The sequence below is a fragment of the Triticum dicoccoides genome, chromosome 1A (assembly GCF_002162155.2).
Source record: "Triticum dicoccoides isolate Atlit2015 ecotype Zavitan chromosome 1A, WEW_v2.0, whole genome shotgun sequence".
Lineage (NCBI taxonomy): Eukaryota > Viridiplantae > Streptophyta > Magnoliopsida > Poales > Poaceae > Triticum > Triticum dicoccoides.
Window position 1 is genome coordinate 570,986,576 of NC_041380.1, and position 14,803 is coordinate 571,001,378.

At 43.8% G+C, this 14,803-nt stretch overlaps 1 protein-coding gene across 2 annotated transcripts in view; it reads right to left on the reverse strand.

The window, feature by feature from the left end:
- Positions 1 to 10,779: 10,779 nt before the first annotated feature.
- The window catches only part of LOC119291487 (disease resistance protein RGA2-like), a 29,171-nt gene continuing 25,147 nt past the window's right edge, over positions 10,780 to 14,803 (reverse strand). For both annotated transcript variants that reach the window (XM_037570254.1, XM_037570251.1), the window contains exon 5: positions 10,780 to 11,154. In XM_037570254.1, coding sequence (XP_037426151.1) covers positions 11,044 to 11,154 — 111 coding nt within the window. In that variant the 3' untranslated portion in view covers positions 10,780 to 11,043. The remainder of the gene's footprint in view (positions 11,155 to 14,803) is intronic.

Consider the following 14,803-nt stretch of genomic DNA (forward strand, 5'->3'; position numbering starts at 1 on the left):
TTTGCAACCTCAAAAGCTAGCTTCCATATAGAAAGGGCAGTCTTCATTTGTGCAAACATCTACGATTCTATCATTGTAGTGTTTCTGAAGCTCATAATTGTTGTGCTCTAATATGTGAAAAGTGAGAAGTGCCCTTCCAAATTATTACAAATCAAGGAAACAACTTTTTTTACAAAATTGTTCCTCTAGGTTCTCTCTACCCACATCATACCAATTTCCGGGCTTGGGTTTGATTGTCATACTGTTCCTATCACAGGCCAACACTTAAGGGTGTGTTTGGCAGAGTGTATGGAGGGTGCATAAGGTCAAGAGTTCCCTCCCCGACCCATTTTTGGGTGTTTAGTAGCCTGCACGGGGCCTCCTCAGCATGCACGAACTCAGTCCAAATACCCTCTTAGCATTTACGAAGAGAGAACACCCCATCAACCGTTTGCTGGTCAGCATGCATAAGCAAAGCGAGTGACAATATGTTTCAGAAAATGTTCCAGATTTCTAAAAAATAATTTAATTTTCAGAAAATGTTGAGAATACCAAAAATTGTTCAAAATTTTGAAAAATGTCCAGATTTTTAAAGTTTGTTAAAACTTTAGGAAAATGTCCAAAATTTCAAAATTTATTAAGATTTTAAAAAATGTTCAGAATTTTAAATTTTGTTATTAAAAAAAATCATATTTATGTAAAAAATTAATTTTGAAAATGATTTCAGATTTTCAGATTTTGTTTATTTTTTAAAAAAATCAAACTTTCATTTTTTAAAAAAATTAGAAAACTTCTGAATTTCAAAAAATGTCTAAACTTTCAAAAATGTTATTTTTCCCATGTTTCAAAAAAGTGTTCACATTTTTGAAATGTTTTGTTCACTTATTTAAAAATACTGGTGGCTACAGTGCCGACCGACATGTCTAAACAAATGCAAGCTGCCAAACAGAGTCTCCGCACATACACAGCTACCAAACAACAGCAAATGCATGTACTCATCATGTTACACCGAGCATGTATCAGAGGAGAACAACCATGCTAGGTTGGGAATGCTACCAAACACACCCTTCATCATCTTCCTCATTCGAATCACCTTGATCTCTCTCATCAAATGATTGTATCGGCACATCCTCAAAGATTACTAGAATTTGACCTTGTGGTTGTCCTCATTCTAGTTTTCTTCTTCCTTACTGGCCCCTCTTGGGCTACCTCCTCATGCTTCTCTTCCTCCCCTTCCTCTTCCTCTTCCTCATCTGGCTCATACAGTCCATTCATATTAGTGTCTCCTTCAAAATGAAAGATTGGTCCTCTGTCTCCCTCCACATCTCATCTAGCATAGCAATAATTTCTCATCTGCTTCCAAATTAGTACCATAATCAGTCAATGGGACCAGAAGTTTTCTTCTGACTGACTCCACCTTCTCAACCGCCTTTAGGGCTGGAATTCAAGCCGAGTCGAGCCAACTCGGCTCGACTCGCTAAAGCTCATTTCATTAACGAGCTAACTCGACTCGACTCGTTACTATAACGAGCTCGAATCCAAGATTGGCTCGACTCGTATAACTCGCGACCTGGCTCGTTTAGCTTCTTAAGCTTGTTAATGATATGAACACAAAAACTTACGAATATGATAAAAATGATTACTTGGGAATGTAAAATGTACATATTAAACATCTACAATGTTCACGAACAATTGTAGGCATGTACAAGTTTAAATTACAATTGTCATGTACATGACCATTGACCATAAACAATTGTACATGACCACAATGATCAGCAAATTAGTAACATATACATGACCAAACAATTGTAATTTCCTTGAACATCTAGGCATTGTGTTGTGCACCTGGGACGTACGGTGCTAGGCTGATCTTTTGTCCCGGGCCTAACGAGTTACACGAGTACTCGTGAGATCGGCTCGTTTAACTCGTTCTATATATGATCTTAAACTAAAGCTTGGCTTGACTCATTATTCTTCGAGTTCGAGTCGATTCGAGCCGAGTCACGAGCTACTCGTTTAGCTCGCGAGCTTCGAACTTTTTTTCCAGCCCTAACCGCCTTCTTATGATTCCTAAACCTTGAATTTTTTTCTCCCCTTTTGCTCCATAATTTCTTACAATCCCTCTCGGTCCAGAATCACGGTCTGATGCATTGCCTTCTTCCATGGCCACATGGTCTTGCACTCTTGCAAGATGATGATCTTGCTCCGTGGCATGCTCAGCCTCCATAGCATGATTTGAGCTCTGTTGTGTGGAGTAGAACTATAGTGCCTCTGACAGATGAACTTGTGATACTCATTGTGGATTTTTAGATGGTGATATGAACAACAGTTCATCATTATTGATCTCATACACAACATGCTCTCTAAAATCACTAAGGCTCTATTTGTTTAGGCTTATACTTTACCTTTTGCAGCTTTTCAACTTTGGCTAAAAAGGCCTAAAACGATCCTATTTAGGGGCTTTCGGCTTTGGCTTTTGGCTTATACCATCATATAACAATATTGATTCATAAGCCAAAAGCCGAACCCAAATGACTGTCGGGTGGCTCTAATGGAAAAGCTACAAAAGTTGGAGCATAAGCCTAAACAAACAGGACCTAAGAGGAAGCTGCTGCTCACTAAGATAACCTTTATTTATATATGTAGGTCTTGGACCAGTGGCCCTAATGACTGTTGGGTCAACCATCTTCTTATCTTCATTGGCAATATCGTCAAGTATTTCATCCACCTTGTCATCATCACTAATTTCTTCCAACCATCCTACACCCACACCAGCAGGCCTCATAAAATACATGCAATCCCTCTAACTATATCCTTCAGTCCCTATGAGTGCTAACAAATTATGATATGTGACGTCTGGAATGAATTGCTCCTCTCAAGGTTATTTCTTTCATGAAAAAATAGTCTAACTTCCCGAACATCATCATCCAAACTAAAAATAAAGATAGAAAAACAAAAAGTTTAATAAACAGAACACTGCCTATACAAAATAGGGGGTATTCTCTAAATTGACACTCACTTCTTCTTTTTAACACAATACAAACACAGACGCTCATACATACGCACATATACTCACCTTTATGAACGCACGCACGCACGGTCTATCCATATGAGCACCTCCGAGAGACTGAGCCGACACATTATCTTGAGATTGACGAAGTCACCACATACGTCTTCGTAGTTGATGGGAACGTCTCCTTCCACTGAATGCACATCGCTGGAAAGGCTGTAATAAATTTAGAAAAATATGAGGACCAGTGTCAAGTCTAGGGCTTGAACTCTACTGGGCTGGGATACCAATGTCCTCATAACCATACAATCACATGTTGGTTAGTAATAATTCCCAATTCATTTACAAAAAAACCTGCAATATAACAATATACATTATTGTTTAATAATTCAAGTTAAATAAACAAAACATTGCCTTTAAAAAATGTGGTATTTTATCCGAATTAACAAATTCAATTCCTATTTATTAGTGAACAACCTTGCGTGTACAATATACATTACTGTTTAATAAACACGTGGCAATATACTTTACTATCCAATAACAATATAGGCTAATGTTTAACAAATAAAGTTAAACAAATACTAGAACACTACCTTTAAAATGACAGGAGATTTTATATAAATTAACAAATTCATGTTGGTTTATTTATGAACAACCTAGAGTGTACAATATACATTGCCTTTAAAAGAGTACAATATAACAATAACTTATTGTTTAATACATCAAGTTAAATAAAGAAAGAAGAATGCATAGAAAACATGGTATTTTCTGTAAATTAACAAATGTAATTCATATTTATTTATGAACAATCTAGAGTGTTTAATTATGCAATTAACAAATACAAATCAACAAATTGCTTATCCCCCCCAAGCTTGCTAGAACCCTAATCCTAGAATCGCCAGCACGCACGTGAGCAAAGAAGGCCAGGGTTTCACATAGATACTTACTAGACGTCGCTGAATGCTGAGTCCCGCCGACGGCTTCTTGTCGGAGTTGTCTTGATAGCGCCGGCCTAAGTTGTCACGGTCACGTACTCCAGCGTCGGCAACTGCGTCATGGTGTGGGTCGGGTTCAAGCACCCACAGAAGTCCTCTGGTGGCCTATGGTCTCCACCGCCACCGAAGCCTACCGCACTGGAAAGAATGGAGACGCGGGAGAGAGGGGAAGGTGAAAAGAAAGGCGATGTCGTTCTTGCGTAGCGCCGTCTAACGCTGGCTAACATCATCGCTTGTGAAACAGTACGTCATGTCGGAACCAAAGTGGGACCCACCTGTCATAATCATCATGAAAAGGACCAAAGCCATCGACTAGTATTATTATTATTATTTGCAAAAAATTACACCGAGAATGTGGGTTTTGTATCAAAACTGCAAACTCATGTTTCCTACAAATCTAGCCCACATTGTGTCGGTTTTCTACAATCTCTCCCTAATAATAAAGCACGGATTGACTCCGTGGGTTCACCGTCACAATGCGCTTTCTTCCGGTGATTTTACATTTTTACATTGAATTTTAAAACTTATTCGAGGTGGTACTAAATTTCTAATGGTCCAAAAATCTATTTACGAACTTACACTTGGTCGCTGCATTGAGTCTCGGCGCGCCTGGGCCGCGGACCATCAGACCCGTCCGATCTGAGGAGGCAAAAATAGGAGCTGGCGTGGTGGATCGAACTCCCCACCTGAGGTACTAACACAAAGCCCAAATCCATCTGAGTTACATCATTGTTGTTTATGGAAAAGACTATTTCTTAACTTATTAAATAGTCCCACCTCGCTCGCTTATACTGCATCAGAACAACTTATATACGCTTATAATTTAATGTCAATTAGCCTCCTGAAGAATCAACGGACAGAAAGAAAAGTCATAAAAGAGGGAATCAATTTCGATATGGTCCACGAAGGAAAGTTATAAAGAGGGCATAAATTCTCATATATGAGGAAAAAGGAAGGAAGGATATGGAAATATAATATGGGCCAATGGGAGAGACATGGAAACAAAAATCTTAGAATGTTGTCACACAAGGAAGGAGATGGAAATTAACATCTGAAGGACCAGTGAGGCGAGAAACGGACAGTGGGCTATACATGAATTGCGTTCCAGGTCGGCCAGCTGCGTGGCCGTGGCCATGGCGCCGCTGTAGCTCCGGCGACGCAAGGCAGGCAACAGGGGGCGGCGGCGGCTGCTGCTGATGAGCTCCGCGAGATCATACTGCCTGCGTCTAGGGACTGTTAAACATGCACAACAGCCGTGCATAGTTGGTAAACCTGCATGCAAATTCAAGAAAAAAAATCCAATACTACTGACTCATGTAAAACGTACAACGGCCATGCATTAATTGATAGACCTGCCTAGAAAAGCAAAGGTAAGAAAAATTCTCTTTTCGCAAAAAAGGTAAGTAAAATTCTCATCGTGTAAAAAAGGTAGCTATTTTGATTTATATGTTTCTTATTATTATTTGCTCCCAGTCAACAATATGTTTCCTTTGCCGAGGTGACCGGTGGATTGGTGGTGCCCCAGTTGCATCAATGACATGTTTTACTATATACGCCAAATCAACGAGGAGGGCCTCACGGTTTTAAGGTGCTCGACAAAGCATGTGCCGCCTAGCAGAAGTCGGCCATGCTAGACCTGCTGGCACAGTGGCACCCTTCACCATCGCACGAGGAAGAGGACCCATCGTTCAGTGTTTACTCTATAGCGACGCACGAGCGTTATGCCATAGTATGATCACAAGCACATCACTTTAGATTGATCATGTTAGTCGTGAACTGATGGACAATATAAGCATCATTAGCAATGGTGACACGGAGGAGAAATGGTAACATAATAGAATAAGTTGCTAAGCGCATATGAGGATTTGTTTCTCCCGTCGATATATTCTTCCACTCTATATGTTACCAGTGCCGTTGGTGTGAAATACAGAGGAGGGAGGGAGGGACGGAGAGTTAAAAGAGTACGACGACGGTGCATCTTGCTTAAACTGGGTGAAGGAGGGGCCACGTATTGTTCGCTTCACACGTCGGCTATGGAGAGAGAGGGAGAGAGAAGCATGTGACCATGTCCTTAGTCATTCCATACCCCACGTTCATGTGGCTACTCCCCTCTGTCGTACCATCTCTCCCCCGGCTTTGCATGCTTCAATACTGGTCCTCCTTGAGGCTGTGATGTTAGTGTCAAGGGAAGCATGGCTGCGTTGATGCAGTCGGTTTGCTCCTACTGTTGACGACAATGTTAACAAAAGAGCATCAATCATTGTAAACTCTTTATTTTCTAACCGGCCATCTTATCTTTGAAGTGGGCAAGTATAAAATATGAATTCATATTAAGACAATGAAGAATTTAACGGACTGAGAGATATAGCTCAATATTTCACCACGACAGATAAACTCCTCAATATCACATGAATTTTGAAATTTACTTTATTCCCGTTGCAACGCGCGGGCTCTTTTGCTAGTTAACTCTAATAACCAGGAACGTGGATGAGGGCGAGCGTGAATAAACGTGAGCAGTAGGTGCATGTCCGGCGAGTTGTTCATCTTCATTTAGAAGTCGTACTAGCAGCACGTCCTGGATGGGGGATGCTCATTGAATTGGAGTCATGCCATATGCCATCCTCCCACATGTAGATGCGCGTGACTTCCATAACTCGGCTGCCGCATCCATCCCCGGCCGCCGTCGTGTCACTTCACCAAGGGTACAAACGAGGAGCCAACAACCCAGCCATAGCCCATGCATCGCACCGAGTTGTTGGGGGAGGGACCCGAGGCCACGTGACCTGCCCGCCCGTCGTCGTTATGCGGCGACTGCTCCTGACGCGACGGACGTGCCCGGCTCGCTCGTCCACACCCATACGGACTTTGGAACAGTTGCCCGTACGCCGGCGCGCGGAGGCCGTCCATGGATGATGACGGGTCGAGGCGAGTTGGGTTATCGAGATCCGAAGTCGTTTCGATCGATGCATGGCAATGGCATGGCGCGGCCGGCGGGGCCCTGGGCTGGAGTAGGCGAGGTGTTGTCAAGCTCAGCTCAGCTCGCCGTGGTCCTCTGCCTCTGCTCCGTGGTGGCCGGGCAGTGGGGATATACGGTCCCGCCGGCGACGGATCGGGCCCTCCGCTCTGCCGATCCGGTCGCCTGCGTGCCGGCCTAGCCTTAACCTAGCTCCTCCGCCCGTCGTCGGGACGGGACCCGCCTCATCAATAATCCATCGTCCCTTCCGAGCACGTCGGTATCGTGATCGATCGGGCAGGACGGAGGGAGCGAGGGGCGAACTGCTCGTCCGTCCGGTCTGCTCGAATTTAGTGCGTCACGTAACCATCGTGGGCGCTCGCGCAGGGTCCGACCGCCGTGCCTCACGCTGCCAATGCTCATCCCGTGCAGACGACACAGTGTATGCTTTGGGTCTTGGTCACGAGTTATGCAGCTGCCTCGTCACGATTTTATTGGAGGCCGTAGAATCTGTGGCACGGTATTGCTCCGTTTATGGGGAGCAATATTTGCACCTGTTCACGTTGCCAGGGGAGGGGATTGAACTGGACTGCAGGCAAGCTGCTCGCACCAAACAACTTCACTCTCCTGCTGAAACAAATATTGTCTTCCACACCAACCCGACACGATATATGAATGAAAAAAACACCGCCAGAGCGTAACTAAAACAGAAGCCAATTCGGATAAAATCAAAACAAAAAAAATCGATCACAAATAATCTAATAGATATAAAAAATTAATCCCACAAATGAAGAACGATGCGGTGAAGCGCATGTTAACCTCTAGTCATATCTAAGTGTAAGAGGGGGAGGGGGATGAGCGCAAAGTTTTGGCTACCGGACGCCCATGAAGCTTGCTGTTTTGGGAAACAGAAAATGCTGTTAATTTTTCTAAAAAGATTCAAATTTTTCCTGGACGGATGCATGTAGAGATTCTTTACATATCTATAAAATTTCGTAAAATAACATGATGATCTGTAGGCTATGCAAAACAGACAAAGTTCTGGCACACAAACAATAACAAGGCAGGCCCGTTTTTATACACATATTTTTCATTCTTTTTGTACACCACTGTACGAAAATGTACTCACATACAAATTACTGGAAATTTATAAAAAATAATACTAGGAATTCTTATTAATACAAGTGCACATTTTTATTTCGGAATTTTGGGGAGGTGTCTAAAAGGAAGTATTTGATTTCTTTTTTTACAAAAAAAGGGAATGTGTGCCCGTCCGTCCTCGAAACGCATTATCGGGGAACCCTAGGTTTAGATAAGCCAAGGCCACTTACAGGCCCGTGCGCCAAAATTAACAAGAGGGACATTCTTGCAGAAACTGGTTGCAGTTTACTCTTGCAAAGTAGTTGGAGAAGAGCTACCAAAAAAAAGTAGTTGGAGAGGATTGTCTAAAAAAAAGAGTAGTGGGAGAGGGATAGTATCAGATTTTTAGTGATCGGTTGTCCATACTGACAGGCCCACTGACTCCTTTGGTCATCAATTTAGGCAATTGCTTGAGGTTTTGGAGGCATTGAGAATTAGGCAGCGTCTCGTTAGAGAATTGGATTATCTCTCCAGAAGGCATTGTGATATCAGATAGTCTTTTTTTCTGAATTCCATTTGAACCTCACTACATTGATACAGCCAGTCTGCTCCTAATAATCGAAGGAAGTATCCTAGAAGTGCGTTGTAAAGGCAGTGCTTTGAAGGCTGGAACGACATACTTGCAGTTCAGACAGTTGCCGTTGCGCCAAAGCATGTTGCCATTTTGCTACTCTGACTTTGACTAGTTTGCAGTTACTAGTTAACCGACAGGTTGCTCAAAAAGCAGACTCAGAAAACAGGAATGTGTCACGGCTGCTAGTATCTACTCCCTCCGTTCGGAATTACTTGTCGCAGAAATGGATGTATCTAGACGTATTTTAGTTTTAGATACATCCATTTCTGAGATAAGTAATTCCGAACGGAGGGAGTACTAGTGTGGTGACTTTGAGGTTTCCCAATTGGACTCTCGAGGTAAAACTGTGCTTGGCCATATTGAGTCCTTCTGCAGCATGCATATAAGTGTAACTGTAGTTGCTTCTCTGCATCGCATTTTCCTGATATTGCTCAAACTGTCTATCAGTACAGTACAAGCACAACTTCAGGGATGCCATTTTCATCTTCTCCAATGACTAATGCATGGATATGATTTTTGAATTCGCTGACTTGTTCACACATGCTTTTTAGTTTGGCATTCTAAAACTGTTTGTTATTCAGCTGAGTTGTAACTGCAGATTAAACAAGTTCAACAGGTGGTGGCATCTGTCTCTTTATAGGATACAGTACAAGATTGCTCAAGCCTTCTTGCCATCCACATTGCTTCATGTATGTCTCTGGGCTTATGACACTGCAGATGATTCTGGGTATATATTCATTCAAGCCAACTACAAAACTTGCCTGGCTGCGAGTTGTGGTCGAGAGGCTTTTGTTGCAGATTTGATGTACCGTCCAGATTCAAGCAATGACTTACTTGCCATGAAGTGTACATATTCAAGGCAATCAATTATATAGCATAAAGCAAAAAAAAAAAAAAAGGTAAAGAAAGGAGAAGGTAAAGCTTCAGGCAGCGACAGTGACTACCGGAGAAATATAATATACTCCTTTGGATGGCTGATGGACGCTCAGGATTCGCCGACACACCGCTTCTACCTTGCACCGTAATTGAAGACTGAATGTTAACTGAAGAAGTTGTTTCACAAATATAGTTGGACAGGCTGTTGATCCTGGCCGTGCGACGGGCGCACCGCCGCCAACGGAGGTCTGACGAGGAGAATACCTCCCTGCCAAAACCGATCCGCGAGCTGCTCGGCACGAGATGTCCCCCAAACGACGGCGTAGGTTTGCGAAGGTCCAAGATCGTGCCTCTTGCACTCCTTTTTTTTTTTTACTCTTGCTTCTGGATCTAATCCACCCATCCCGTTTCTGTTTTCTTCGGATGGGAATCCTGCGATCCGTAATTTACATGTTATTCATCAGTGGATCGCCCACGCACTAATTAGCTTTGCTTCCCGGCACAACGCAAGATGGGTCCACACAATACGACTTCACTTCAGAATATGAATGTAAGAGAATCACTAGAGGTATGAACATGCAGGAAGCCGTAGTAGGCTGCCAGCGTTGATCTTCCATAGATAAAACTGACCATCTATAGTCACCGGCACAAAACAGATGTTTTACACTAGGACACATATTCGTCTACACAAGTAGATTGATAAACTAGCAGCACAGACACTTCAGAGTTCAGACAATCATTGAACCCTTCAGCGGCACTCAAAATTCCACAGTTGCGTGATTCAGACTTCAGGAGGAGGAAGTACATAGGATATACAGGGTACTTAAAATCATATCAATAAACATAAGCAGTCAGTACTCCCTAATTGTATGCCATGGAGAATGGTGTGCCTCAAGGCACTTCCATTTTAGTTCACAAAAATGGCCAACGAAATTAGTTTTTAGGATGTCGGCTTTTAACTTTATTTTCCACAAGAGGATTTTGATCCATGATTTGATAAAACGAAACCATGAACCTGTTGCAGCATATCCAGTTTTCCTGCCTTAACTCTGTTTTATGTTTCCAGCGATATGTGGCTGGTTCGATTTCAGCCCATAACAAGTGATCTACCAAAACGAACATTGCACACAGATACAACAGTGCTTCCATACTTTGCATTGGTCAAGAATTGTACTCCTCCAAATAACCAGATACACATTGTGACGACTATTTGATGCGATTTGACCTATGATTAAAGACCAGTGTTTTTAACGCGGTATTTTTTTTTTACGGATAACATCATGGTCAGATTGTACATGCGTGTATGTAAGCTCTGCTTTGTACTATATTTCTTGAAAAAGAAAATTGGTACTTGGTACTCCCTCCGATCAACTAAAACCACGACACTTATTTTGGATCAGAGGGAGTAACTTTGTAGTTGAGTACCTATAAGATTGTGATTGCAAATTACAGAGGTCTCCACAGCAACTCACTATTCGGCATATGTTGATAGCAAACTACTGAGATCTTATAGGTATCAATCTTCTTGCTTGTCATCCTCGTTTGCCCAATATTCTTGCTCGTCATCCTCATTTTCTGAATCTTCTTGCCCAAAACGATAGAGATGTTCAGAGTCTGAGTCCGACATCTGTGAGTTCAGTGAGAATAGTATTTTCAGTTATTCATGGTATGATGAAATAGGTATAAAAAACTATATGGCTCATATTACAGAATACTACTAAATTTCATTGCATCAGTAATTAGTGCATCCAAAAGTTTAAGCTATCGAAAGCAAGTAATACTAACACCATGTCTCAACACAAAGTTCTAATAATTGCATAGCTTGATTATGCCAGAAATTGTATACCTAATCAGTCTATTCCTTATATTGCTTTTGAGATGAAAAGTAAGGGAGTTGGGACATGTTTGATTGAAGGTTAAGAATGCCGAATGCCGAAGTATGCCTGTGTTTTTTTAGCTAAGCTGCCTTACGTCTGCAAAATTGGAGCTAGGACTTGGCTAAACTTGCCACAATTCCATGCATGGGCCATAGACAACATGGGACCTAGCTGAGAAATGTTGGGCGCATTAGAGGAGGCTCGCAATTGAGGTAGATGGAGGGGGGTGCCAATTGCCAAGTGGGGCCATGTTGTGGCCTGTTTTTGAAGGTCAAGCCACATGTCAATACGAAGATCAGGAAGTATATATAGAGTAGATTAGCAAACTTGGATACTGACATAAAATTCTAGATAAATTCGTCGAGGGATCGAGGCATGAAGGATTTGAGTTTAGGGGCCGAGATAGCAGAGTTGTTTTGGTTTCCTGGATTAGGACAAGGTGAGGTGAAAGGGTGAACATCAGGAACATTTTGCATTGTCTATTCAAGGTCCGGTACATTCCACGAGCAAAATCTAAATCACCGGTAATCATGGTAAAAGTAAGAACACCAAAAGATAAGCAAACAGACCGTTGCCAGGGACAAGTTCAACGGACATGACGCGTGCTAAGGGCAACTCCAAGGCACGACCCCAAATCATCCGCTCGCGTCCGTTTGGGGGTAAACAGACACAAACCACGGCCCAACGCGTGGGAGCAAACAAACAAATGTCCGTTTTCGGTCCGCTTTCGACCCATTCCCGGCCCAAGTATGGGCCGCGTTCGCGGCCAAACGGACACACGCGGACAGGCGCGATGCGTGCCCTTGTCTGCCCATGGCCCGCCCGTCGGTGACACAGCCCCTTTTCTTCCTCCCCTTTCCTCGCTCCTCCCTCGGCCCCTCGTCATTACCGCCGCCACGCCTGTCGTCCACCTTGCTTTGCCCGTCGGTGGAACAACCCCTTTTCTTCCTCCCCTGTCGTCGCTCTGCCCTCCGCCCACGATCGTCCACCTTGCTGCCTACCAACGGGCTCGACGTGCCCTTTCCGGCCGCATCTCCACCACGACCGCAAGGTGTTCGATGCTTTGCTCACAAGGTACCATGGAAAGCTGAGATGAGTACTTTCACAACTTCATTTGTTCATCGGATGATTCGTCCTCGGACGATGAGGACATAGTGGTGGCAGCATTGGTCGTCCATGACCACATCAGTACGACGCGGCCTCGGTTTAGGGGATCAACCCCCGACCATGCTCCGGCCTTGAACCACAATAGGGAGAAAGGGCACGACCTCCTCTATTCCGATTACTTTGAGAGAATCGCACTCTACAAACCGCATCAATTTCGTCGCCGCTTCTGAATGAGGAGGCATGTGTTCAATCGTATTCGAGAAGAAGTGGTTGCATATGACCCATACTTTGAATGCAAAGAGAATGCCCTTGGCAAGCTTGGCTTCTCTTCTTACCAGAAATGTATTGCGGCTATTCGCATGCTTGCATATGGAATTCCTGGTGACCTTGTGGATGAGTATGTTCATATGAGTGAGTCCACGTGTCTCTAATCAATGTACAGTTTCTGCAAGGCCGCGGTGGCTCTGTTTGGTCCTGAATACCTGAGATAACCAAATGCCGTTGATACAGAGAGGTTGTTGACGATTAATGCCGAGAAGGGCTTTCTGGGCATGCTTCGTAGTATCGATTGTATGCACTGGAAGTGGAAGAACTGTCCATTTGCTTTGCAGGGGCAGTACAAGGGACATGTAAAAGGTGCCACTGTCATACTTGAAGCTGTGGTTCACAAGATCTGTGGATATGACATTCTTTCTTCGGCATGGCTAGTTATCACAATGATATTAGCGTTCTTCAGCATTCTCCAGTGTTTGCAAGGCTTGCAGAAGGCAACTGCCCGGAGGTCAACTTTGAGATCAATGGCCACCATTACAATAATGGATATTACCTAGCTAATGGTATCTATCCCCTGTGGTCCACTCTTGTGAAGACCATACCCAATCCGCAAGGAGAGAAGAGACAGAGGTTTGCCCAAATGCAGGAGAGTGTTAGGAAAGATGTGGAGCATGCATTTGGTGTGCTTCAGTCTCGATGGGGTATTGTTCGAAACCCTGCATTGACATGGAGCACTCAAAAGCTTTGAGAGGTGATGACTGCTTGTGTGATCATGCACAACATGATCATCGAGGATGAGTATGATGGCAGCATCTACAACCAAGGGTTTGATTTCCAGGGTGAGAATGTTGAGCCTGAGAACCCACCTCCTGCAACCTTTGAACAATTTGTCCAATTTCATCGTGAGATGCGTGATCGAAACACTCATACGCAGCTGCAAGATGACTTGGTTGAGCACATGTGGGATCACATTGGCAATCAGTAGATCTATCGGTTTAATCTCTTTTCGTGTGCACAAAATTTGAGTGGTTTTGTAAGACTTTGATATTTTTAATATTTTAATTGGATTGTAATAAAAGACTATTTTGAACATGTTGTTATATGTTTGATTTAATCAATTTTTTCTATGCTTGATTTTATTGTACTTGGCCTCCGGTGGACGAGATGGGGCAGAAGATGTGGCCGCGCGTTCGGTGCTCGGCCGACGCAAACACAAATCTGGGCAGACACGACCACATTGCCACCCCAAACGGACGAAATTCGGACAAAACGAACGTCCGTTTGGGGTAAGCGTTGGAGTTGCCCTAACACCGGTATAGCACTGGTAGAGACCATGCATGCAAAACTCAATACAACACTTGCTACTAGAACGAGACGAAAGAAGGTTTCCTCCACTTTATATATAAAGCAACCATCACCGAGCAATCCAATACAAGCTCACGCCACCACAACATAGCACACATCCAAGGCTGGATACAAAGACATTAAAACAGCAACACCACCCCAAACAACTCCAAGCAAACATCAGCTGCACAAGAAGCATCACTATGAAGTCGCCGAGGCCCTTAACTGTGGACAAGCCACCGCAATGAGAGAGTCTGAGCATGACAAACCATGGGCTCCAAGGCGGCGCCTTCAAAAAGGGAAGTACACCAGAATGTCGCCACCGCCCAATCCAAAGATCAGGGTTTCCTTTAGCACCACGACGAACAATGAGTAACCGCGACAACACCTTCAAGAAGGGGACGGCGCCAGAATGCCGCCGCCGGCGGCTAGACAAGTCAGAATGGGTTTTCACCCCGTCTATACTCATCATCAATAAAATGTGGTACGGTTTACCTCACCACCACCACCGAACGTCATACCCCCTGCATGGCCATGGTCACCGAAAAACGCTTGAGTCGCGTGCTCCGTCCATGAGCATGCCAGCTCCTACCACTAGGACCGCCGCCCCGGCATACGAGACCTCTCGGCCATTGATACACCATACAGACGCGCCCGACCAGAAAAGGGCAGAAG